This window comes from Mastomys coucha, unplaced genomic scaffold, assembly GCF_008632895.1.
Source record: "Mastomys coucha isolate ucsf_1 unplaced genomic scaffold, UCSF_Mcou_1 pScaffold19, whole genome shotgun sequence".
NCBI lineage: Eukaryota > Metazoa > Chordata > Mammalia > Rodentia > Muridae > Mastomys > Mastomys coucha.
In genome coordinates, this window is record NW_022196901.1 from 19297663 (window position 1) to 19322902 (window position 25240).

The window sequence follows — 25240 nt, forward strand, 5'->3', positions numbered from 1 at the left end:
CTCAGGCTAGAGCTGCAGCTTGGTACAAGGCTTGTGCAATACCTGTGGTGCCCTGGGTTTGATCCCTAGCACCAAATAAACTGCACATGATAGCATACACTTGTAATCCCAATCTTGAGGTGGAGGCAGAAAATCAAGACTACCTTCTGATATATTAGTGACTTTGAGGCCAGCCTGGACTACAGAAGGCCATGCACACACGTGCCCTTCTCATCTTGCCCCAGGACTAAAGCCCTCACCCTAACCCTACCCCCCAGGCTTCCTTCCTACTCTTACATTGCTTACCCCTGAGGTCTCCACCCATAGCCAGCAGCTGTCTCTGCCCATCTCTTCTGCAGTGAAACAGGCCTGTCCCTGAATTTGCCTCCCCCATTCCACCTGACTCTGTCACTCACCACTGTCACTGTCTGGCACCAATGCCACCAGGGTGGAAGCTCAGGCCTAGCCATTCTCCATTACTATAGAGGGGACTCTAATCATCCAAGAACTGAACCACCAAGTTGGCCATATTCAATTCCATATGTAGAGCCTCTTCATTAGATGGTACTCTTTAAAGCAACTACTCTCCAGCAGCTAGGTTAGGATTGGTAACTTCACTAACCCACAGGACTGCCTTGGAAATTACACCCCAAAGATCCCTATGGCTAGAGAAGCCCTCTTCCCTATCAGCCACACTCCTATTCATCAACGTCACTGGTCTAATGAGAGGCCCTGAGAAGAAGGGCCCCTACGGGTCCCCAGGGGTCTGCCATCAGTATCAGCCTCATATAGGTCAGATTCTGGGGCCCCTTGCCTCTCACTGAAAAGGTGCTTCCTGGGGTCACAACCAAATTTGGCCATAGTAAATCTGACTGATTCTTCCCTCCATATGCCCAGGCTTGGAGCTCCTCACAGACAGACTCTTCACTAACTTAACCTTATTAGGTTCCTGAGTACCCTCAGACTCCTCACATGTCTTCCTGTGTGTGTGTGTGTGTTGGTTTCTAGGCCTCATGTCCCCAACTCCAGCCCCTCCTTCACACCTTTGAGGTGTTAAGGTCATCAATCAACTTCTGGTGGCTGAGCCTGCCAAGGAGATCCTCCGACAGCTTAACTTGGGGTCTCTCAAGTAGACCTCTCTCAGGTCTGACAGCAGGGCCAAGTCCTCAAGGCCCTCCTGCTAGGATGCAGAGGTTGCTCAGCCAGAGAGATTCTGCTCTTAGGTCACCTGCTCCTAGTTCCTCAGACCTAGTCTGAGTGACCCTGTCCCAAAGGATGAACAGGGACAAGAGGCAGCCCTGTCCTGGCTGTGTGTTCGAGTCACCACCCCACCCCCACCCCAGGGCAGGGGTAACACCTGAGCCCATTAGTAAAAGAATGTGAGACATGTCAGTTACAGAGGGGACTCCCCTCTTGGGGGGCACGGTGTCCACATCCCACCCCTTGCCCCTGAGAAGAACCCAAGCCGACGCCTCTCTTCCCGGCCGCCGCGCGCCCATCCCCAGCCGACCAAGCGGCGACGTGTTCGGATGCCAAGGCGCCGGCAAGGTCCCAGGGTTGGGCCATGACCGTGCGCCCCTCAGCCAAAGGGGTGGGAGAGCGGGAGCGCGCCGGCGGCCCCTCCCGACCATCCCTCCATTCAGCCCGAGCCAGCTCGCTCACCCTCCCCCGCTAACTTTCCCCCACTCACCACCCCATGGACCAGAAACTCAAAAAGTTTGCTTTTCGTGGCTTTGCGCGCCCCTCCGGCAACTTCGTCCGCGGCCATCGGGGTGGGCTCAGCGGCTCCTCTCACTCTCTCTCTCTTCCTCTTTCTTTCCCTTTTCTGCCTTTTTTTTCCTCCAACTCTCCCCTCTGAGTCCTGCTGGGCTCTCTCACACTTCTACTCGAGCGGAGTGGGGAGGGGGCCCCTTCAGGGCTGCCCTGACGGCCCACGGCCCACGCCGCCGCCGCCCGCCCGCCGCCGCCGCCGCCGCCGCCGCCGCCGCGGCTGCCGCATTCCTGCACTGATAAGACAGAAATAGTCCGGCGGCCCGGGGTCTGCCTGCGACGCGCCGGGGACAGAGCGGCCCTCCCGAGCACTCCGCGTGGTCCAAGCGGCGCACAGAAGCGGCGAGAGGAGCCGATCTGCCCGGAGGCTGCGCGATGGGCAGCTGCGCTGAGCCCAGGCCGCCCGGGGCCCATCGGTGGCGGCACGGGGAGGGAACACCACGGGAGGTGACAAGGGGCTCGCCAGTCACTCTGCCCTCGCCACAAATAGTTTCTCGGTTAGGGAATTCGCCGACATGGCCAGGCAGGGAACAGGCAGTTCCAACTTTTTTCCCCCAAGTGGCTCCTGCCGCATTTCTGAGGCCCTTTCCCCAGGGACCGGGCAGGCCAAGTAGGGAAACATTTGCTGGAAGGAATCTGGGGGGAGCCCGAGCCGGGAGCAGGCCTTGCTCCTGTCCCAGGGCCAGCCGCGGTGGGTGTGCCGGGCTAGGCGGGCTCCCGGGCGCCCGCCGATGTGTGTGCCCTTGTCTCGCACACCGTGTGTCTGCACCCTTTTGTGGCACAGCGCAGAGGCTGTGGGTGTGGATGTTTATGTGCGTGTTTGTCAAAACGCCCCGTCTGTGTGCTTCCCTCCACCAGAGCCGCCGAGCCTGCGCGCGTGCGTGCGGGGCAGGACACGGCCTGTGTCTTTGAGCTCTGTGGGAGTCTATTTCTGGGTTTGTGAGTCTTTGTTTGTCTCTGTGTGAGAAAGTGAGGGCAATAGGGGAAGTATTTCCGAAAGGGGGACATGGATTGGGCTCATGAGAACAGGAGGAGTACATTGTGAGGAATGGCGCGGATCCAGGGTGGGTACTTGGGTGGGTAGGAGGAAAGGGTGAGGCAAACAGGGCTTGATGGCTTTGGCGTGGAGACCCAGAGACTGGTGTTGGTAAAGTCCGCCCAGAACCGAAGAGAAAGCAAGAGTGTGGGGTAGGAAGAAGAGGAAACCCCAAATGGGACAGCGTGGAGAGAACTGGCCAACCCCGAAGGGAAGGAAGAATAGAAAGGAGGGGGCAGAACCTGAGATCCCTAGGTTGAGCCCAAGCCCCGCCCATGCCACAAGCCCCGCCCTGTCCCCACCTTCTGAAGGAGGAGTCTACGAGCTTTGGGACAACCAAGGGTCACGTTTATGGGCTAGCTGGGACTGCTGCTGAGGGAGGGACAATGCCTGAGGGAACTTGTGGGAACACATTACAATTTGAGACCTCAAGACCCATTGCACCGAGGGACCCTAACCTTTGGCCCTTCAGAATGTCTTCATGGGACAGGATAAGGACCAGAGGGAATGCTCTCCCAGTCTATTTGGCCTGTATCTTAGTTTCCTGCAGGTCTTGTTAGTGTGCCTAGCTGTCATTGTCCTTTCAGGTGGCCCCCTGTCACCATGAAAGACAAGAGAAAACACCTTGTTAAGACGCTATGGGAGGCAGTAGTCGGGGTGGGGGGGGTGGACTCCAGCAGCAGCAGACAATAAAGGTGGTAGCTGGATGGATAGCCTGCTTGGGTCCAGCAGTTAACCTCCAATGCTCCCCGCACCCCACTCACTCCCTGGTCTAAGGCTCTTCAGCCATTTTGCAATGCCTCCACTTTCCCTCTCTGTCTGTCTCATCTTTTAAGGCCCAAGACAGACCCTGGTTTCCTGGCTTCACTTCTGGGAACATATCTTGGTCTTATCCAAATGTCCCATATCATTCATCTTTTCCATAAGCTGGGCTGGACGGAATACCTCATGTGCCCCTCGCTTCGGGTGTTTTTCATTTGGTCTCCCACGAAGGTTGTGACTCCTGAAGGCGGAAACGGCATTGGGCCCACGTTTCCCGCACCCTGGTGGGTACAGGGACTCTGTCTACAGCACCCAAACTAAGAACGCCTGCAAAGCTTAACAGGCCAATGAACATAGGCAGTGCTCTGCTGTTTACCTGAAGATGTGAGCCACCGAAGCTACCCTCTACCTCTGCTCCTGCAGGGACTGGAAATTCCAGTCCTTGGAGGTTCTGGGAGTGGGGTGGACAACTTTAGGCTTTAGGAAAAGCTAGGTGTCCTCAACTTTTAGAGCTACCTCTGGGGAGAAGGCCGGAGGCAGCTGTCATCTCAGCTTTGGCGGTGTGGAAAGTCTGAAGGAGTAGTACCAGATCTGGGAGGTCTTGGAGGTGAAGAAAGTGGTGGGAGGTGATCTCACCAAAGGCTCGGTGGATGCCAGTACTGGCCGAATGGGGAGCATCAGTCAGACCCACAGACAAGCCCTTTTGAGCTGGCCCTTCTAGGGGTATCATTATGATGCACAACACACACACACACACACACACACACACACACACACACACAGACCTCGGAGCACACATATGACAACTGCCACAGGGACAAGGAGCCACATGGATTTGCACATACAGGCACACGCTGGCCTCCCCACATCCCATACAATGAGATGCCCGTTCACAAGAGAGCAGACACATTAGCATGCTCTTCTAGCAGGTCTGGTAAGGGACTCGTGGCCAGGGAGCCCTTCTCACAAAGGACAGGAACCCCACCACCTCAGTGCCACCAGGGCGCTGGGCAGTAACACGTCGCCCACAGTGCCGGCGAAGAGCCCGGACTTCTTCCAACCCTACAGTGCGCAGGCCACACCCGGGAAGGCCGAGAGCTTGTCTGGGGCAAGGGGAGGGCGGCCGCGCTGCGTCCCGGAGCTGGAGTCCCCCTTGTCGTCCCCCCATCTCTCCTTCCCTCGCAGAAGCACGACCAGCACCAAATGGCAAAGCGCCGCTCCCCGCGCAGGGAGCGCTGCGCCGCGGCCTGCGGGACGGACGGCCGCCTCGCCCCCCACCGTGCGGAGCCAGCGGCCGCAGTCGGTGCACTGGGGGCTTCGGCCGCCGGCCCGCACCGCCCTCCCTCCTCCCGCACAGCTCCCCGGCTGAGCATGCGCGCTGTGGCCTCCCTCCCGGTGAAGGTCAGCCCGGGGCCCAGCTGCAGGACTCCACGGCGGCCAGTGGAGGCGGAGAAGGGAGGAGGGATGCAGGGAAGAGACTTAACTCCTTCTCTGCGGGAAGATGGCCACCCAGACCCAGCCGGAGCCCAGCGTTTTGTGTTCCCGCCCTCTGTGGAGGTCCCGATTGGGGACAAGGCACCGGGGGTGGGGGGGTTGAGGGAGTGGGGAAGGGAGAATGAAGGGCTGGAAAGAGAGAAGGGAAGCTAGCTGGGGAGAGAAAGGGAGGGAGTGGGAGAGGAACAAAGGAGAGAAGAGGGAGAAAGGACATCTTGCCAGAGAGACCCCTTTCTCTTGTCAGCTTCCCCTTATCCCAGCAGTAAAACTTCCCTCAGAGAAATACAATTACGCTAATCTTATGGGGGTAGGGAGGGGTGTATGTGAAGAGAGACCCTTTGGAACTCTAACTGCCAGGTCTCCTGATATTTGTGACCTGGCCTGTCCCTAACCTAAGCCCACATCTTTCTCCTTTGGTCACTAAATCCTAGGACATGTCTAAAACTCTGGGTCCCTTGGGAATTCTGGCTAGAACTTAGATCCAGGCCCAGTTCCTAGAGGTGGGAGGAGAGGCCTCTGGGACCCCAACAGCCACCACTCCTATCACCTGAGAGACATAAATAGTCCTGGGGGACCCTGCACAGTGGTTCCCCTGTCAGAAAGCATCTGTGCCCAGCACACCTCCTGCTACTGTAAAGGGGGCTGACTCCCTGTGTGACTTTGCCTTTTTGTCATGCATGTACACACACACACACACACACACACACACAAAATATGAGCAAACAAACAAAAAACAAAGAAAAAATAGGACACCAAAATAGTTGTGTGACCTTGGAAGAGTCGCTGTTATCTGCCTGCCCCTGCTCCTCCAGGAGTGAAAAGAGAGCCTTGGCCCAGGGATTCCAGGGCCTTTCCTGCTCAGAGATCCAAGAATTCCACAGATGGAAAAGAACTGAGGCAGACAAGGGAAGGGTTGGGAGGGAAGGGGCAGAGAGGCATGGAGACATATCCCCACAGCCAGGGGATGCTGTTCCCAGAGAGGCCTGAAGCGCTTGTCAGCCACTCCTCTGTGAAGTCTGCAGGGACACGGGGGGGGGGGGGGGGGGGGGGGGGGGGGGGGCTTCTTTTCCTTAGAGTCACTCTCTGCCCCCCCCACCTCATTTGTACCCTCAACACCAAACACCATGCCATGGGCCCCCTGCCGGAAGGGAAAGACCTTACCGTGGGGTCCCCAGGGTCCTGCGCCGTGGGCAGGTACATGATAAAGGTTAGCTGAATGCACAGTCCTCCTTCGTCTCTGCCTGCGTGGGTTTGTTCAGTCTAATGGGATGCTCCTTGACACCCCTCCCACCCCCACACACACCGCACACACAATGAACTGCAAACATCGGGGAGCTGAGGCTGCTGGTCGCAGGAGGAGCGCAGAGCCAGCCTCTGGGGCTCTGAGCATCCCGCTGGCCTAGAGGGAAGGCAGGTTTTGGATTCACAGCCAGTTTTCTTTCATCCCCCTCAAGGCCTCCATTAATTAGGCAGTCTCTTGGGGGGGGGGTCACTCCAAATAGCTTAAGGCACTGTAAAAATAAATAAATAAATAAATAAATAAATGAAGGCCACTGAAGCTAGGTGCACATTTCTCCGAGGAAATGGCAGGTGAGGGGCCATGTTTCTGTGGGGTCCTGAAAGATGTTAGCTTACTGCAGCTCAGTGTGGCTCTGCCTGTAGGCAGGACTGCATTAATGGTAGAAATCAGGCAGCACCCTGGGAGGAAAGGATGTGCTACACACAGTCACCCCACCTTCTCCTCCTTGATCAGCACCTTACAGGTTTGGCTAGAGTCTAGGGCTTAAAAATATGAGAAGATTCAAATAGTGGGAATATGGCCTGGGCCTGGATACACAAAGCTGCACACTTGCTTTCTCCTCTTCTAGAGCTTGGAGCCAACAGAGGCTCTCGGGCCCCTTTGGTGGGGCAGCCCGTCACCCTCACAGTAGCCTCAGAGGCCTCGCTCTGCCAGCCTCATACACCTGATGCTCTAAGGGGAGTCCACCACACCATGTCCCAGCCTCATACACCTGATGCTCTAAGGGGAGTCCACCACACCATGTCCCAGCCTCATACACCTGATGCTCTAAGGGGAGTCCACCACACCATGTCCCAGCCTCATACACCTGATGCTCTAAGGGGAGTCCACCACACCATGTCCCAGCCTCATACACCTGATGCTCTAAGGGGAGTCCACCACACCATGTCCCAGATGTCCTGACTGTTGCTATGTCTGCAAATGTTGGTGGAGTCTTCAGTGGTTGTCGCTAGGAAGCTAAGTTTTCTGGGCAAGTTGCTCATGTCCCTGTGTCTAACACTGTGTCCCTAGGAATGCCCCTGTAGTCCCTGGGAGAAACAGCTGTCCTCATCTCTGGACAGAATGCTGTCTGGTGTCCCACTCTCCCCACAATGAACTCTGGGAAGGCAGGAAAAGTGCAGACTGATGAGAACTGAACTAGGCCCTCCTGTATATTAAACACGCCACATCCAGGTCAACTTTACTCCGTATTTATTGACCTTTGACATTTCTTGATCTACCCCTTGACTATCTTCCCTCCTCTGTCTCCCATCAATGATCCATCTCTGTTGAACCCTTCTTGCTAGCACACGACCCATCTCTGCTGAACCCTTCTTGCTAGCACACATAGTATTGTTTCACCATCTACAAAAGACTCTGCTCGCCCCACTTCTCCCAATTGTGATAAGACTTCTCAAGAGTATATCTGCATTTGCTATATTTGCTTGTCTTAAACTCAAATTCCAGGGGATAAACACCCCACTGAGAGTGTCCCATCAGGAACACCACTGGTCTTCCACATTGTCCAATACTGCCATTGATCCCCAGGCCTTGTCTTGCTTAGCAGACTACAATGTTTGACCACGGAAACTGCTTCCTTCTCTGCTGTCCTCCTGCCTCCTGGATGCCCCCCTTATCTGTCCTGCTCCTCATGTTCCCTCTCCATAGAGAAGCACCTTGAAAGGGTTCCGCTCCTGTGGTCTCACCTACAGTTACTACAGCCTCCTGAAGGTCTGTTCTCACTGGTACCATGTGTTGGCTTCTGAAGATTTCCCATAACCCCTGCCTTTTTCCAGGCTTCAGACTCCTCTCTAGTTGTTGGCTCAGTATTTCCATTCAGATATTTAACAGACTGCTCAAACTTAATCCCATGGTTCTACCTCATTCTCTTTCCATCTTCCAGTGGCCCAGGTACCCATTTTTGGAGCCATCCTAAAACCTTACCTTTCTCTCATGCCCACATCCAATCTGAAGAAATAGTCCCCTGGCTCTGGATCTAGAATCCAACCCCTTCCCCTTTCTGCTCCTATCCTCTGGGTCAGAGCCACCAGTGCTAAGTGGTGCTAAGCTTCCCAGCCTGTCCAGACACTGCAATCTGAGGGATCCCCTAGACAGACACTCAACATTGCAAGCTGCTTTTGTGCCTGCATGTACATATGGAAAGGATGCGAAACAGGGAGGTTCCGGTCTTCCTGCAGCTGCAGCATCTCTACTTGTTCAGTTTTGTGATATTCAGGAATAAGAGGCTGTTGCCCATTAGTAAAAACCACTGTGGATTTAGAAACCAAACTGGCTGGGTGGTGGTACACACCTATAATCCCAGCACTGTGGAGGCAGAGGCAGGCAGATCTCTGTAAATTCGAGGCCAGCCTGGTCAACCAGTCTGGTCTACAGAGTGAGTTTTGGAATAGGCAGGGTTATAAAACCGTGTCTCAAAAACAAAAACAAACAAACAAAACATAAAACAAATAAACAAAAAGGATGGAGTGGGTGGGGAATGTTGTGTGGATGCTTGAGCCCCACCTCCAGGCTCTGCCTTGGCTCTGGCCTCCTGATTCTTCCTGGGCTGCTCTTGGCCTCTTAGGGCTCTCTCCAGCCTCACTTCATCTTGTTCCATATTCTACCTGGAGAGCTGCTGCTTGCAGGGCTTTCATCCCCTGAAGATCTGTTCCCACCCAGACCCAGTCTGTCTCCCTATTGAAAACTGTAGGCTGAGCAGGAAGGTGCAAGGCTTGGACCTCAGCACTGGGGAGGGAGAGGCAGAGAGGCAGTGGCAGAGAGGAGAGAGGCAGATGCAGAGAGGCAGAGGCAGAGAAGCAGAAAGGCAGAGGCAGAGAGGGAGAGAGGCAGAGAAGCAGAAAGGCAGAGGCAGAGAGGGAGAGAGGCAGAGGGGGAGAGGCAGAAGCAGAGAGGCAGAGGGAAAGGCAGAGGCAGAGACAGAGAGGTAGAGGCAGAGGCAGGCTGACTTATACAAGTCTCTGGCCAGCCTGATCTACACAGCCAGTTCCAGGTCAGCTGCAGCTGGGAGGAGGCCCTGTCTCATATAAAATAAAGCACCTCACTAGAGAGACAATTCAAGGGGTCTGAATGTGGATCTCCAAGTTGTGGGTTCAATCTTCAGAACACACACGGTGGAGGGCAAACCCACACTGGCTGGGGTGAGCTATCCCCAGACTTGTGCACCATGGCCCATGTACACCTCTGCCCACTATAAATACATTAATTAATTAATTAGTTAATTAATTAATTAAAAGAAACCTGCATCCTTTCTCTTCCCACTATGTTCCTTCTTGCTTTTACTCTGCTCAGTTTCTCCAACAGTACTTTAGACCTCCCCTAGTCTACATAACCTCTCTCCCCACCTCTTCTCCTACCCTCTACCCCTTTAGGGTACAGACTCCCAAAAGGTAAGCTTTATCAGTCTTCTTTGCTGATAACTCTCCAGTATCTTGGACTTCGCAGAGGCTGCAATCAATCAAAGCTGTTGCTGAGGATACCCATGCCAGACAGCTGGGGATCTGCAGTATGAGTCTATGCTGGGTGAGGCTACTATCAGAACCAGTGTTATCTTGGTGATAACAACACAGCTTCATTTGCACAGGACTTCTTTACTGTTGACCAAACACTCTCACACACTGGACCTGCCTACTTCCCACAGATACCTCAGGCGCCTGCGGGAGAGGATTTCTAATCTAAAGATAAAGAGAATGGTGTTCTCAGAAGCCATGTGACTTGCCAAAGTCACCGTGCCGGTACCAAGGCTGCATACCAGATCTTCTGATATGGAGGTCCTTGGGTTTCCCCTTCATCTCAAGCTGCCTCCCCAGAATCTCCTGTGGAAGGCACACTTGTCCGGAGTTGCAGAGAAAAGGGTGTTACCCCCTTTCCACACACCTGCTTTGTTAATGAAGAACATCACAGGGCCGGGAAGATGGCAGATGGCTTTAGGAGTAAAGTGCTTCCCAGGCAAAAATAAAGACCCGAGGTCAGATCCCCAGGACATGCATACAAATCTGGGCCCAGTGAAGGACCTCCATAACCCCAGCATGTGGGAAGCAGAGGTGGACAAATCCTTGAGCTAGCTGGACAGCTAGTCCAGGCAATCAGTGAGTCTCAGGTTCATACAGAGACTGACTCAAAAATAAAGTGGAGCCCAGCAGAGAAAGACACCTAATGACAACCTCTGCCTCCACACATGCATAAAGAGTGGGTTCAATCACTCACATAGCCAGACCACACCCACAAACATACATGCACACCAAATACATAGATGTGCAAACACCACACACACAAACACACACTCACACACACGCACACAGGAAATCAAGACTCCTGGAAGCCTGTATCTAAGCTGATTTACCTTTGATTATCAAACACCTTGTCCCAAACTCAAGCACCTTGTTTCAAACATTGGGGATATAAATCTTCAAAGAGTTACCACCAAGTTGGCTAAGATAAAGAAATGTTAATGCAGCTGGGCGGTGGTGGCACATGCCTTTAATCCCAGCACTTGGGAGGCAGAGGCAGGTGGATTTCTGAGTTTGAGGCCAGTCTGGTCTACAGAGTGAGTTCCAGGACAGCCAGGACTACACAGAGAAACCCTGTCTCGAAAAACCAAACCAAACCAAACCAAACCAAAACAAAACAAAACAAAAAGACAAAAAAAAAAAAAAAAAAAAGAAAGAAAGAAAAAAAAGAAAGAAATGTTAATGCACTTATGGCAGTCTCCTAAGCTCTTGTGTAAAAAAAAAATCTTGGTTAAATTTGTAACAAGCTCCTTGCTCTATGGCTCTGCCTGGATTACAGCTGGACACGTGTGTGCAGCAGTGAAACACGAGGAAGCATGTACATGAAGAGTCATGCTCATCCCTGTCCCTCACCTCAGGCTGCTGTGCATCACAAGGGCACACTACCCCATCCTGCCTTCCCAGCATCACTTTGCAATCATAAGCTTGGGAAACTCAGCGGTCCACCCTGGCCCTCAAGAAGCGGAGCACATAGCAAGATGCTGGTTATACAGAACACACTATGGATCTCTCTCTTCCTCCCTCCTGGTCTCCACTCCCCGTGTGTGTGCAATGCATACTGCATGTTTATGTGTGTGGGTATATATGTATATGCAGGTGTTCATATATATTCACATGTATATACAGGTGTGCATGGGTATGGAGGTTAGATGTCAACCTTAAGTGTCATTCCTCAGGAGCTGTATATCTTGAAGTTCTGTGTTTATTAATTACCTGGAGCTTGCTGCTCAGCCTAAGCTAACTAGCATGCCCTAGAGATGGAACTGTACCTCTGCCTCTCCAGCACTGGGGCTGCAGTGTGTGCTATGATGTCCCGGCTTTTTACATGAGTTAGGAATCAATCTGAGATCCTCATACCTGCATGGTAAGTATTTTACCAAATAAGCTATCTTCATGGTTTCCTAGATATCTTGTGCAACTTGGTGCAAGCATATAATGTTGAAAGCATATAGTGTGTGGTGTGTCCATAACCAAGGATCTCAGGGTCAACACTGGGTTCTGCATCTCCTTATACTGGTGGCAGGCAGCAACAGGCCTTGCTCCTAGAACTGGTCTTTGCCTTGGCCACTCTGACCTGTTAATCAACTGTCTTGGGTCAGGGCTTTGTCAGTTTGGCTTCACTTCCCTGCTTGTCCTGTCCTCCTCTATGTCCTTAACTCAGTGTCCTGAGTGAGTCTCTGCAGACCCCATGGTGTGATGTTCTAAACTGAGGCTGTAGAACATGTTTTCTCAATTTTGGCACCATGGGCATTTGGGGCAGGATGCCAAGTACAGCCTCTTTAGCACTTCCTGCTCCAGTGACTGACTGTGGTGGCTACTCTGTATTCTGCTGGACATCTGAAGCATCCCTGGTCTCCAGTATCTTCTACTAGACTTGCTCCGGTGTTATCCTGGGGACAAATCCCGGTCAGCCACTATCCTCTGCTTCTGGGAGGAGGGGCTATCTCTGGGTGAGAACCTGAGCTCTGGAGTCATGTCCTGGGGTCACATCTGGCTCAGTACCAAGTCCTTTGACACCTCTAAGCCTCATTTGCCTTGTCTGCAGTCCTCCAGGAAGCCAAGCCTTGGCTCACAGTGGTTATGAGGTTACAGTGTGGACCAACACTGTACCCAATGCGTAGCTGCTTTCTTAGTTCCCCAGTGCTACTGGCCACCTGGGCTGCCTCCACCTCATAGTGCAGGCCCAGATGATCCTGCTGCTGGCTGGCCTCTGCCAGGGCACAGTGGCAGGGCCCTCGGGGACCTTCAGCTGTTGGGGAGTGAAGAGGATGAAAACGCTGCACAAACAGCCTGGAGGGAGCATGTCAGAGTTTGGCTAGGGCTCCTAGAAAATAGCCAGGCAATTACTTAGAATGACTAATTATGCTAGGCTCTGTGATCCCTGGGGAGTTTGGACTCTTCCCAAGTCATTGGACACATTCCAGTGGAGAACAGGCTAGTGCTCCAGTGTTACCATGTGCAGATAGGTCACAACACGGGAAACCAGTGGCCTGCCACTTGAGAAGGAGAAGGAGAAGAATGCTCAGGAGTCACACAGAAACGTATGTCTCGGGCATGAACTTCAGACAAAGCCATGAGACCAACTGTTGAAGACCTGAGTTGGGGCTGATAGCAGAGGCATCTAGAGGAAAGCTGGGCCCGCAGACCCCTGCTCCCCTGCTCTGTACACTATAAGCAAGTGTCGGCACGTGACAAGAGCACTCCCAGTCCTTTAGGGACCCTATAGTCCTTGAGTGGACAAGATGGGTGGGGGGCTTAGTGCAGGAGCTGGGCCCCTCTGCAGAGGTACAGGGGTACCATACCCAGACAGGTGAGGTACAGAAGCCACCGTGGGTCATCTGTGCAAAGCCATGAGCTAGGGTAGTAGAGTGCCATGGTTCTGGGGCACAGAGACTAGTACCCTTCTTTCGGGAGAAGCACCTTGGGGCTCAGGCTTTATCTTGCTGAGGGTCTTATAATAATGGCGGATGGAACCTGACGGCAGGTATCCAAGGAGCCTGGCCAGGACCAGCCTTGTAAGAACTGCAGCAGCGGCAGGGCTCTGCTGAGTCAGGATGGAGTCTGCCTCTAGTTTGTTTCAGGGAACCCAGGCAGGAGCAGAAACCTCCATGTAGCTGCAAATAATCTTGAACTTCAGATTTTCCTTACCCACCTCCCAAATGCGGGGATTGTAGGTGTGTGCCATCAAGCCTGTTCTAAGCAGTGCTGGAAACTGAATCTGGGGCTTTCTTTGTTCCTGCAAGTGACTGAGTTATAGGGTTCCTCTATCTCCAGTCTGTATTGTAGCCTTAGGCTACAAGCAGACAGGAGTGGGAGAAGAGAGTGAAAATGTCCCCAGATATTCAGTTAACAAGCAAACAAACTCAGGGGGTAGAGGCAAGAGAATCAGATGTACAAAGCTAGCCTCACCTACACAATAAGTTCTATGCCTAGGGAACATGAGACCCTGTTTCATAAAATAAAATAATAAAATAAAATAGCCAAGGGTGGGGTCTGATGCTTCAAATAAAGGCTAAGGTTAAACCTTCAATTCCTAACCTGCGTAAGAGCTAGAAGCAGGAGGCTCTATACCCTGCATTCACACAGGCCTGTGCCCTGCATCCACACAGGCCTGTGCCCTGCATCCACACAGGCCTGTATCCCGCATTCACATAGGCCTGTACCCTGCATCTGCACAGGCCTGTGCCCTACATTCACAGAGGCCTATACCCTACATTCACAGAGGCCTGTACCCCACATCTACACAGGCCTATATCCCACATTTGCACAGGCCTGTGCCCTGCATCCACACAGGCCTGTGCCCTGCATCCGCACAGGCCTGTGCCCTACATTCACAGAGGCCTATACCCTACATTCACAGAGGCCTGTACCCCACATCTACACAGGCCTATATCCCACATTTGCACAGGCCTGTACCCTGCATCCGCACAGGCCTATACCCTACATTCACAGAGGCCTGTACCCCACATCTACACAGGCCTATATCCCACATTCACACAGGCCTGTGCCCTGCATCCACACAGGCCTGTGCCCTGCATCCACATAGGCCTGTACCCTGCATCCACACAGGTCTGTACCCCGCAGTCACACAGGCCTTTGCCCTGCATTCGCACAGGCCCCATTCACACAGCCCTGTGCCCCGCATCTACAGAGGCCTGTACCCCGTATCCACACAGGCCTGTGCCCTGCATTCGCACAGGTCTGTACCCCACATCCACACAGGCCTGTGCCCTGAATTCACAGAGGCCTGTACCCTGCATCCACACTGGCCTGTATCCCGCATTCACACAGGTCTGTACTCCACATCCACACAGGTCTATACCCCACATTCACAGAGGCCTGTACCCCACATCTACACAGGCCTATATCCCACATTCACATAGGCCTGTGCCCCGCATCCACACAGGCCTGTACCCTGCATCCACACAGGCCTGTGCCCTGAATTCACAGAGGCCTGTACCCTGCATCCACACTGGCCTGTATCCCGCATTCACACAGGTCTGTACTCCACATCCACACAGGTCTATACCCCACATTCACACAGCCCTGTACCCCACATCTACACAGGCCTGTACCCTGCATCTGCACAGGCCCCACCCCTGCTACCAGTGGCCTCTACAGAGGTTCACTAACATGCCACACAGTCATGAAGCCCTGTATCTGCTTCCAGAGTTCTACCTGCAGGATGGTCCAGTTGCTTCTCCCCTCTAGCACCATTACCAGGCTGCAAGCTGGCCAGCAATCTTAGCCAAGCGTTGGGGCCCAGTATTATCCATGTGTTTTCTGTTGTTACTAATGCCCTCTTCTCCCCAGCCCTGGCACCCTCGAACCCATTACAGGATAAGGTTGGAGTTCTGTGTCCCCCTGATCCTCTAAGCCCGTCTGTATTGTGGGCTCTCCAACTTGTGTCTTGCACCATGGCCAGATCAATACTTTAAATGGTGTGATTAGGGACACAGTGTGTCCTTTTTAAGAACTGACGGTGGCTTCCATCACACTAACAGAATCCAGATCCCTTGACTAGCCCTCAAACTCATTGAGTCCCTGTCAACTCTGGGCTTTTGCATGATCAGCTCTGTGGGCTGGAAGTCATGCTTCTGAAGACAAGCATAGAGGAGCTGACCTCAGCTCCCGCCTTGAGGCAGTGTCCCAGAATGGTTCTGGCCACAAAACAGAGTGCAGTAGCATAAGCCAAATCCCAAGGCCTCTGAGGGTGACGGATCTGCAATGAAGTCTCCAGGGAGCCCATGGCCTGGGCTGGAAATAATGGGAGTTCCAGAACACAAAGAAGCAGTCATCCCCTAAGTGGCCCTCAATGAGCTGGCCCCTCAGCACCCATGACAAGAAGGTGCTGTGAGTGAATGCTGACAAGCACGGACCCATGTCTTTCCTTCTGCTGGAGGTAGCGGCATGGCTGGCTGCAGTAGCTGAGCTGGGGGGGGGGGGTCATCAGATGGAACAACACCGAATGCCAGCGACAAGTGCCACGTAAGGTTCTGCATGTCCCCACATGGGGAGGCCTGGAGGCAGGCAGCAGCCAGGATCTCAGCCCCCAGCATCTCAGTGATAGCAGTGTGTCCACTTGTCCCTCAAGGCCTTGCTTCCCAGAGGTCTGAGCCCCGGTCACCTCCCTGAGCCTGGTACCTCGAGATCATCTCTCTGACCAAAGGCACATCCCATCACTGAAGGCAGCTATCACAGTTCCTTCCCCTGTGCGGCTTGAATGGTGAACCCCTAGCTCTGGACATCTCCAGTACATCAGAATGTGAACTTAGAAAGATTCTGTGGAGTAATCATGGGTCACAGGGAGGCCATGGTCCACTGTGACTAGTGGGCTACCAAAGGGGGAAACAGCTCAGGGCGACATGCACAGTGGGGCGTGGGGAGACACAGGGAGACTGGACAAGCTGGTGTGGGCCCAGCTGCTATGGTACTCTAGTTCCCTCATATCATCCTTTGGTGCTCCTGCAGTGGGCTCTTGAGACACGCTGCCAGTCTATTCGTGACCCTGACCTGGCACCTGACCATGCATGGTGCCTGTTCTCTGGAAGGATGTGACACCTCAGACATATATGTTCCAGTAGTGCATCCCATGCCAGCACCTCAGCATTCCACAAAAAGTGCCAGGTCACATGACTCGTTTTCTTCATCTTGAAAATGGGTATGCTACCTCCTTGCCTGGGTCACTGTGGTCAGCACAGGAGCAATGAGATGACATAGGAACATGGCCTTCGGGCCATAGGTCCCCCTCCCCCAGAGCAGTTTTTCACAAGTGGAACTCACGCACCCACTATCCTCATATGCCTTGAAAGCTCACACTCTCTCTCCTCGCACTGTGCTTAAACACACTCTACGCTGCAAAGCAGGCCCTCGGAAATGGGCACTTTGGTTATTATTCCTGCCAATATGTATCTTATGACAATTAGCTCATTACTCCACTGGCTGGGAGCATCTGGATTCCAGCACTGAACACAGCTACCATCTCCAGCTGTGTGGCATTCAGACGTCTGGGGAGTGTGGCCACCAGTCCTTACATTCAGTATTGAGAAGGATGGAAGTTGAAGTAAACCTCTGTACAGATGTCTCTGTGCCCAATAGGATGTGTTCTCACACACATATTTTTTAATATATACATGGGATTCTCACAGTCTTATTTTGTAGTCCAGGCTAACCTTGAACTCTTTCTCTTTTTCTTTCTTTCTTTTTTTTTTCTTATTGGCAGGAGTTCCCTGTATAGCCCTAGCTACGTACTATACTAGCCCTATACTATAAACACGAGTTAGCCTTGCACTAACAGAGATCTATATGCCACCATAGAATTATAGATGTGTGCCGCCATGCCCACCTCATCTTAATTCTTAGCAAACATATTTGATAACAGTAACGTCCAACCAGTATCATGCTGGAGTCCTGTCTCAGCTCTGGTAGGTCCACTTATGCCAGTGTACCCAGCAAAGGGCACAGAGCAGGCTCATTACCCCATTTCCCTGCAGAGGGATGAGGTTACACAGTCACCGGCACACCACTGCATTCATCCAGCCCTCCTATGTATCAGAGCTTAACTACATTGAGACATGCTTCATTCAACCACCTCCAAATAAACACGCACTACTGGATGGAACTTAGCCTTGGAGATGGCTGATTCGGGGGCTGTGCTGAGGGAGAGAAGAGAAATGGCAGGGAGAAGCGGCGTTCAGTGTTGCTCTGGCCAAACAATGTCTTTTTAAAAAATATTTATTTTTCCGGCAGTGGTGGTGCATGCCTTTAATCCCAGCACTTGGGAGGCAGAGGCAGGTGGATTTCTGAATTCTAGGCTAGCCTGGTCTACAGAGTGAGTTCCAGGACAGCCAGGGCTACACAGAGAAATCCTGTCTCAAAAAAAACAAAAAAAAATCATAAAATTATTTTTTTTGTACGTGTGTATATGTTTACATGCATGTGCACCTGTGCATGTCTGTGTGAACGCATGGGCATATGTGTGCAGGTGTGCACACAGAGATGAGAAGAGAGCAGCCAGCATCCAAGGGCTCTCTCTGAACCTGGAACTCCATTTTTCTTTGGCTAGGCTGGAAGCTAGCAAGCCCCAGTAATTCACCCTCAGAGCTAGGGTTGCAGGCATTCGTGGGATGCCTGCCTTGTTCTATGAGGACTGGGGTCAGAACTATGGTCCTCATGATGGAACATCACAACTCTTACCTGCTGAGCCATCTCTCCAGCCCTCACACTAGGTCTAAAAACTTTAATTTGTTGCCACCCCTAAAATTTGGGTGATTTCAGGAGGGAGGTTAGATTTCTAGAATCTTTTAGAAATTTACTAGCCTGGTGACTGAAGTCAACGAGTTCATATGAAAGTAACCAGAGGGAGTCGAGAATAGGCTGCCCCTTTCAGGAGAACACTCCTTCTCAAGGGCACATTCTCAACTCTCCAGAATGCCTCCCACTCCGTAGTTTAGAGGTTGTCACCCACATTGCCCTTAAGGGCCCAGCCATGGCTATAAGACAGCGGCAAGGGCTTTGTGTGAGACTGTAAATAACTTTTGACCTTAAGCCTTAGTTCTGGGTGTAAAAGAGAAAGGCTGGGGTGGAGAGGGAATATACAAAGGGTGTTTGTCCTCTTGTGGACCAGCAGGGTTTGGACACAGCATGACTCTGGGGGCCGGATGTTTCAGAGTCACACTAGTTGGGTCTCTTGCTCTAGTCACTGGGAAAATTACTTAGATTTCTGAGCCTCAGTGTGATCTACTTAAAAGTGATGGCAATTCTAACCACATTGACACCATAGTATTCTGAGGCTCAATTAAACAGGAAACAACAATCAAGGAAGTCCAGCAATACTGTCTGCTGTTGCCCACCCACCTGCTGAGCTCTACTTCCTGTGGTGCCTGGGTGCCCTGCTCCCAGGCCTGAGAGCTGCCCAGGAAGCAGGCAGGTGCTGGGGTGTCTCAAAAGCTGGGCCACTGCCCACTGAAGGGGCCACTTTCAAACCCAAGAGCTACATAAAATGTGCCTGTAATGCCAGCATCCAGGAGGTGGACACTGTCAGGTCAGAAGTTCAAGGCCCCTTTTAGATACACATCAAGTTGAGGCCAGCCTAAGCTACTTGAAACCCTGGTTCAAAGAAGGTGTCTAAGCACTTTCTTCTGACCTAATAGGGCAGCTGTAAAGAAAGGAAACCGAGGCAAGAGAAGACCAAGAAAACCACAGTGATGTTCTGGGCTAGGTTAGAAGCAAAACTGTTTGGGAGCTGGGATGAGCCTGAGAGGCAGAACCCTTCTCTGTGGTGTAAGATTCATAGATCACAAACAAGACAAAGAAAAGCTTTATGAAAGGCAAGAGAGATTCCCCCTCCGATATGCAGATCCAACAGACTGGGAGGGGTTGGCTATGAAGATGGAATAAACTAAGATCAAGCCTTACAGGAGGTCAGGGTACGGAAAAGGTAGACACCAAGCTGACCAATGATGCAATGTGGACACGCTGAACAGGGGCTTCGACCTTACAGATGACACCTGTAGAGAACAGGGCTGGAGAGTTTTCTAACCCATGAGGTCACAGCGTAGTTTCCAGCTTAGCTCTGTGCAGCGCCCTGCACTCGCATGCACCGAGTCCTTGCAGAAGAAAGGCTTTGTGTCCGACTATGCAAACAAGGTGCTTATATTTGGAGAAGTGATATCCCTGTGTAAGTGTGCATCTTTAACCTGCTGAGTAGTCCATGCTAGCCTCGAACTTAAGACAATCCTTCTACCTCAGCATCCTGAGGATGGGATTATAGGTATGCATCACCACGCCCAGCTCAGGAGGCAGTACTCACCATCTACCACAAGTCTGTCCAGCCCTCAGGGAAGCCTCTCCGAAAAGGTACAGCTAGTTGTTCCTCAAAGGAGACCAGATGTGTAGGGGACCCAGGTGGAAAGGATGGGAGCAGAAAAGGTCTCCACTCTGCAACCCCTGAGGTCCAGGCCAATGTCAGCGGCCCGGAAACTCTCTAGGCCATAGCAATACTTGAACACGGAACTCTCTAGGCCATAGCAATACTTGAACATGGAACTCTCTAGGCCATAGCAATACTTGAACATGGAACTCTCTAAGCCATAGCAATACTTGAACATGGAACTCTCTAGGCCATAGCAATACTTGAACATGGAATGAGTCTGACTGTGGAGCTTCAGGAGGGAGGCAGACTCCTGTGTGTATCAGACACACAGTCACAAATATCAACATAATGATTAGTTCTTGAAAAAAAGCAATCCTTTTACTAGTTTCTCTAAATTTTAAAAATAATAGATTTGATTTTAATGTGTACAAGGGTTTTTGTTTTGTATTTGTTTTGTTTTGTTTTGTTTTGTTTTGTTTGTTTTGCCTGCCTGCAGATATGCACAAGCACCACATGTAGGCCTGGTGCAGGTGGAGGTCAGAAGAAGGCAGGAGATCTCCCGGAGCTGGAATTACAGAACCAAACTGGGGTCTTCAGCAAAAAATCAACAAGTGCCCTTCAGAACCTCTGAGCCATTTCTCCAGCTCTGAGGGACTCTAAATTTTATCTTCAGGTTACGCACGCTGCATAAAACTCTGTATGGCCAGACAGCATGACACAGTTCCCACCCCAGTTGTGGGAAACTGTGGGGACATTGCTGAAGACTGTGCTCGGCTCTGTCACACTGTGTTCTTTAGATAACTCACAAAAGACAGGCTGGAATAGCAGGAGCTTGATCAAGTAAGGTAGCTTAAGGAAGGGGGAGTCTGGATGCAGGAGTCACAGAACCACAGAGTTGATGCTCACACTAGCCTCAACCTGGCTACAACACACTTTTCTTCCCCATCGACCCTCTGTTCCAATTTTCCCTGCATCATTGACTTTGCAAGGCTGCCAAGCCCTTTCTGGAACATGGTAGAAAGTACGTCTGCCTGCGGCACCTTCTCTCTGCTCCTCTACCCTCCCTGGGAGCACACTGCTCCTCCCTCCAGGCCCCAGAATGTTCTTTAGTCTAGAGAAATGGTTCAAATGGGAGTCAATCCAAGTTTGTAAATTCCAGTAAAGGCATGTGAGAAACCATGCTTGGGAGGCACATTCTCAAATTGCCTAGACATAAGTTTAGGTCACAAGGAAACTGGTTTCACAGCTGGGAAAGAAGGGAGCAGAGTGTGTGTTATACCCAAATGGTTGGATGGCTTAAGGCAACAGAAGCTCTCCCACCAATTCTCGTGCAAGTTTCCCAGGTTCCCCACACCCTCGCCATCCAAGGACACTGGGCACAAGAGCCACAGTCTTAGAAGATGTCTCCTGGCTAAGCATCTACCAGCAGCAGGCAAACACGGGCCTCAGGTTGGTCCCTGTGTTTATTCCAGAGGCTTAGAATCCTACCAAAGCCCAGGGTCCTTCACTCACCCACTTCCTAGAAGCAAAGCCACCTCACAGTGACACCTTCAACTCATTGCTTTTGCCACTTGGAGCTCACTAACACTCCCAAGGACACACCGAGTCCTTGGAGCCAGCAGCCTGCAGCAGCTGCATGCCCAGCCACACTGAACAGGCCACCATCAAGCCACAGAGGGGCCTATGAGCATCCAAATGCCTGGACACGTGCCCTGGCCAGCAAAAGCTTGAGGGTTGATTTCATGTTCATGTGATTCTCAAATCAAATACCAAACAAGCTCTATATTTTGCCACCCCATCTCTGGAAGACAGTGAAGGCAAGTGTGCTGGGGTTCCTGGCTCCCCAGGAGCCACATAGTGACCCAGATCACACTAGGACCAGGTGTCACTGCCCCAAACCCCAGTCCTCTCAGGTTCTGTTTCTTTCCCCTACTGCCTGGCCTTACAGTGGGATAATGTCCTTCAGGTACCCACCTGTGGCTGGGAGCCTCAGGGGCTTAACGCTGTACACCCCTAAACGAGCTGTGCTTAATGAAGCTTATCACAGGATGGACAGCTTTTGTGCACCTGCTAAAGGCCGCACCATCCCCCACTTTCAGCCTCCTTTAACTAGAACCTTAGGACATGGAGCCTGAGGCTGCTCTAGGACGAGCCTGAGCCTGCAGAGTCCACCTGTTCACCCGCCCGTTCGCTTTAGGAATCTTCACTACGACAGTTTCCCACAGACTTAGGACAAGGTCCCCTTGTCATCTGAAGTGCTGCTGTGAGAAAGGAAGTAGGAGTCCTACCTTTCCCAAGGCTCCCAGTTTCCCTCAGCATGCTTGCTTCAAGGTTATGGGTACCAGGTGACTTGTTCACAGTCACCATGTAGCTCTAACATTCGGAGCCAAGTTTGGCTTACTCAGCTGGCAAAGCCCTATACCACTTTTTTCCTGAGCTGGGCCCAGCTGTGTGTGTTTTGGGGGGAAAGGGGGAGAGTATTAGGGACAGGCCTGGGGTGGCTTCCTGCCCTACTCTGATAGAGGCCTCACTGCCTACACATACTCCACAGCACCAGGCCTTCTGAAGCCCTGTCTTGAAAGACTGCCTTGAAGCTGCATCCATTCAGGGTTTCCTGATGCCCCCTCCTTAGAGGTCCACACCGCCTATGGCACTTCTTTTAGCTCTTTCCCATAGCCAGCAAGGTGAAAAGTGTGAAAAGTGGCCTTCCTTTTGTAAGCCCAGATATGTCCCTCTGGATGAGGGGAAACTGGTGTGAGACTCCCCAAAGCCACCCTCCTCTTTTCCTGGAGAGAGTACATCCAAGCTTGAAGCCTGCACCAGCTGCCACCACTCCCTCCATCATGAACAACCCCTCGTCTGAGGCCTCAGAGGGGCTTTGCTCAGCCTGCCTGTAGGTTGCTGAGCCAAAGATGTCAAGGACCAGCAGATTCCTTCCAGGTAATGGTGATTACTGGGTGAGAGGAAGCACTGGGGTTCCTGGGAGGCATGTGCAAATGGAGAGATGACACACATCCAAGGGTCTGTGTATAGTGAGGATTCAGAGGAAATCAAAGCCATAAACCCTTCTCATATGAACTTGGTTTCAGATTAACTTGTTTCTAGACCCGAGTGGCTTTGTGAAGCAGGACCTAGAGACTCCTAGGGAGATGTGGGGACACTTAGAAGAGGTAGCACAGATGTGGAGGAAGGTGCTAAATGGTAGATGTCATCAGGTTCAGGAGAGTGCCCCCATGCTGGAAGAGAGACACTGTGGACACTCGGGACCATGGGCAGACAGTTGGGGTGGGGGGCAAAGCATGGCCAGAGCCTAGAGCTGGCAGGCTTCGGGCAAAGCTCTGGCTCCTAGGCTGGCAGGGAAGAAAGCACCTACCTGTACCACGGTGGGTGGGTGCTGAACACCTGGAGTCATAGATGGCAGGGTCCTGCAAGTGAGGAGTCATCCAGTGCCCACTTGGTGCCCTGGCCCAGAGCCTGCCACTCCTGTAGCACCAAGGGCCATGCTGAGGAGGATCTGAAAGGAGAGGGCTGTGGGAGGAGTGGCCTGGATCCTGAGCCCCAGGGCAGGCTCTCAATGGCCTTGTGGGGAGGCTACATTCCAGGCCTCCTTTAAAGGCCCACAGGAGGTCTGAGGAAGAATATGGGAGATCATACAGAAGGGGCCAGCACAATACAACCTGAAGTCAGGGCAACTCAAGGTGGGCACATCATGTGCCTGATGCACATGGACATGGCCCAGGACAGAGAACTTCTGCCAGGAGCTGAGACCCCAGGCACAGACCTGTCCCCAACAGACAAAGGCAGGTCATAGGGGTGTGAATGGGACTTTGAAGCTAGAAGAGAGCTTTTGGCCAGGACTATACCTAGCATTAAGGCAGCCCCAGTCAACAACCTGCTCCAGGCTCTCCTGCATTTACTGCTTTCTGGGTTCACATCTCCCCACCCCATCCAGTGACCATTCCCTCCTGGAAAGAGCAAAGAGGCCTCAGACTTAGGGCAAGAGAATACAGTATCATAGATGGGGCAAGGCAGGTTTGAGAGTGGTCCAGGAACATGCAGAGCATATGGGTGGAAGATGGCGTGGGACCCAGCTGAGGATGCTGAGGTGGGATGTGGGGGTGAGTGACAGGAGAGCTAAGCGGGATGAGGTAGAAATATAAAGTAGAGAAAAGACTGCAGTCCAAGGTTGGAGGTGGGAGTGTGCATTCAGGGAGGACAGAGGGATAATGTGAATGGGAGAGGGATGTCCAGGAAGGAAGGGAGCAAGTAGAGTCTGGGGAGGTGCCAGGCAGTGGGCAGGGAGGAAGGTGTCAGGTAGGGGAGGAGGGAGAGGATGCCAGATAGCGCAAGTGGGAGAAGACTGCCAGGAGGAGCAGGTGGGCAAAGTACTAGGCAAGAGGGTGGTGCCAGGCAGTGGGGAGGAGGGTGGTGCCAGACAGGGAAGGGAAGGTACCAGGCAGCAGGGTGCCAGACAAGGATGGGGGGAGAGGATGCAGGTGGAGAGAGCAGAGGAAGGTGCCAAATAGGGGTGGGAAGGGAGAGTTCCAGGTAGGGATGAGGTGTCAGCCTAGATGGGAGTCGGCTAGGAGGAGGTAAGTGAAAGAAGTACTAGGTCAGGGAGGATGCCAGGCAGAGGGAATGGAGAGACTCAGGAGGATGGGGAGCACGGGGACAGAGGGAAGGTGTCAGCAAGGGAGAAGGAGGATGCCAGATAGGGATGAGAGGACTGGCCAGGTAAAGGGAAGATGCCAAGCAAGGGAAATCAGGGAAATGTCAGGTGGGTAGAGGAAGGGATGCCAGTCAAGAGGAGGAGGGATGCCAGGTAGAGGCAGGAGGGATGCCAGGTAGAGGGAGGAGGGATGCCAGGTAGAGGGAGGAGGGATGCCAGGTAGAGAGAGGAAGGATGCCAGGCAGCAGGAAGAGGAATGCCAGGCAGAAAGAGGAAAGGGAATGCCAGCAGGAGGAAGAGGGATGCCAGGCAAGGGGAGGAGGGATGCCAGGGAGCAGAAGGAGTGATGCCAGGCAGGGAAGAGAAGGGATGCCAGGCAGAGGGAGGAGGGGGATGCCAGCAGAGGCGAGGCAGCACTGCCAGCAGGGAAGGCGGGGGCGCTGGCGCAGCGCGGCTGGGCGGCGTGTTCGCCTAGGGCCGTGGGGGCCGCGCGGTGTGGGTCGCTCACCTGCTCCCTTGGGACCCCGGCCCGGAGCGCGCGGCTGCCCGCCCTCCGCTCCCGAGCTCGGCTCGGCTTGGCGCCTGCGCCGCTGCAGCCTGGAGCGGGGGAGGAGCAGGGAGCGTCTGCAAAGAGCTAGGCACTTAATAATGAGTTAGGGATCAGAGCAAGAAGCATTGCCCCATCCATCGGTGTGTGTGATCGTCAGCTCTGAGTCCTTGCCAGACCCAGACCCACCCGTGATGAACTTTAAGCCTGTGTACAAGTATCTTTGAAAATACACCTGCGTGCCCATCTTCCACAAATCGCTGCAAGCACTGTGCGTGTCCACATGGCTCCACACTATGGGCG

At 52.8% G+C, this 25240-nt stretch overlaps 2 protein-coding genes across 6 annotated transcripts in view; both read right to left on the reverse strand.

Annotated features, from left to right (window-relative positions):
- Smarcd3 (SWI/SNF related, matrix associated, actin dependent regulator of chromatin, subfamily d, member 3) overlaps positions 1-24997 on the reverse strand; it is a 32495-nt gene extending 7498 nt beyond the window's left edge. The window contains exons 1-2 of one of the 5 annotated variants that reach the window (XM_031380187.1): positions 24899-24997; positions 23095-23235 (exon numbers count right to left, since the gene is read on the reverse strand). In XM_031380187.1, coding sequence (XP_031236047.1) covers positions 23095-23133 — 39 coding nt within the window. In that variant the 5' untranslated portion in view covers positions 23134-23235; positions 24899-24997. Of the gene's footprint in view, positions 1-1669; positions 2149-6202; positions 6301-23094; positions 23236-24898 lie in introns of those variants that run through there. The other 4 variants (XM_031380189.1, XM_031380188.1, XM_031380186.1 and 1 more) reach the window with 4 other exon arrangements.
- LOC116097561 lies at positions 1825-4309 on the reverse strand. Its single transcript, XM_031380190.1, has one exon. The coding sequence runs from the start codon at positions 3060-3062 to the stop codon at positions 1854-1856; it is 1209 nt and encodes a 402-aa protein (XP_031236050.1). The 5' UTR covers positions 3063-4309; the 3' UTR covers positions 1825-1853.
- Positions 24998-25240: the final 243 nt, after the last annotated feature.

Excerpts from the sequence above, each read along its gene's own strand:
- LOC116097561 (XM_031380190.1), bottom strand. The coding sequence starts at position 3,062 with ATGGGCGGGGCTTGGGCTCAACCTAGGGATCTCAGGTTCTGCCCCCTC.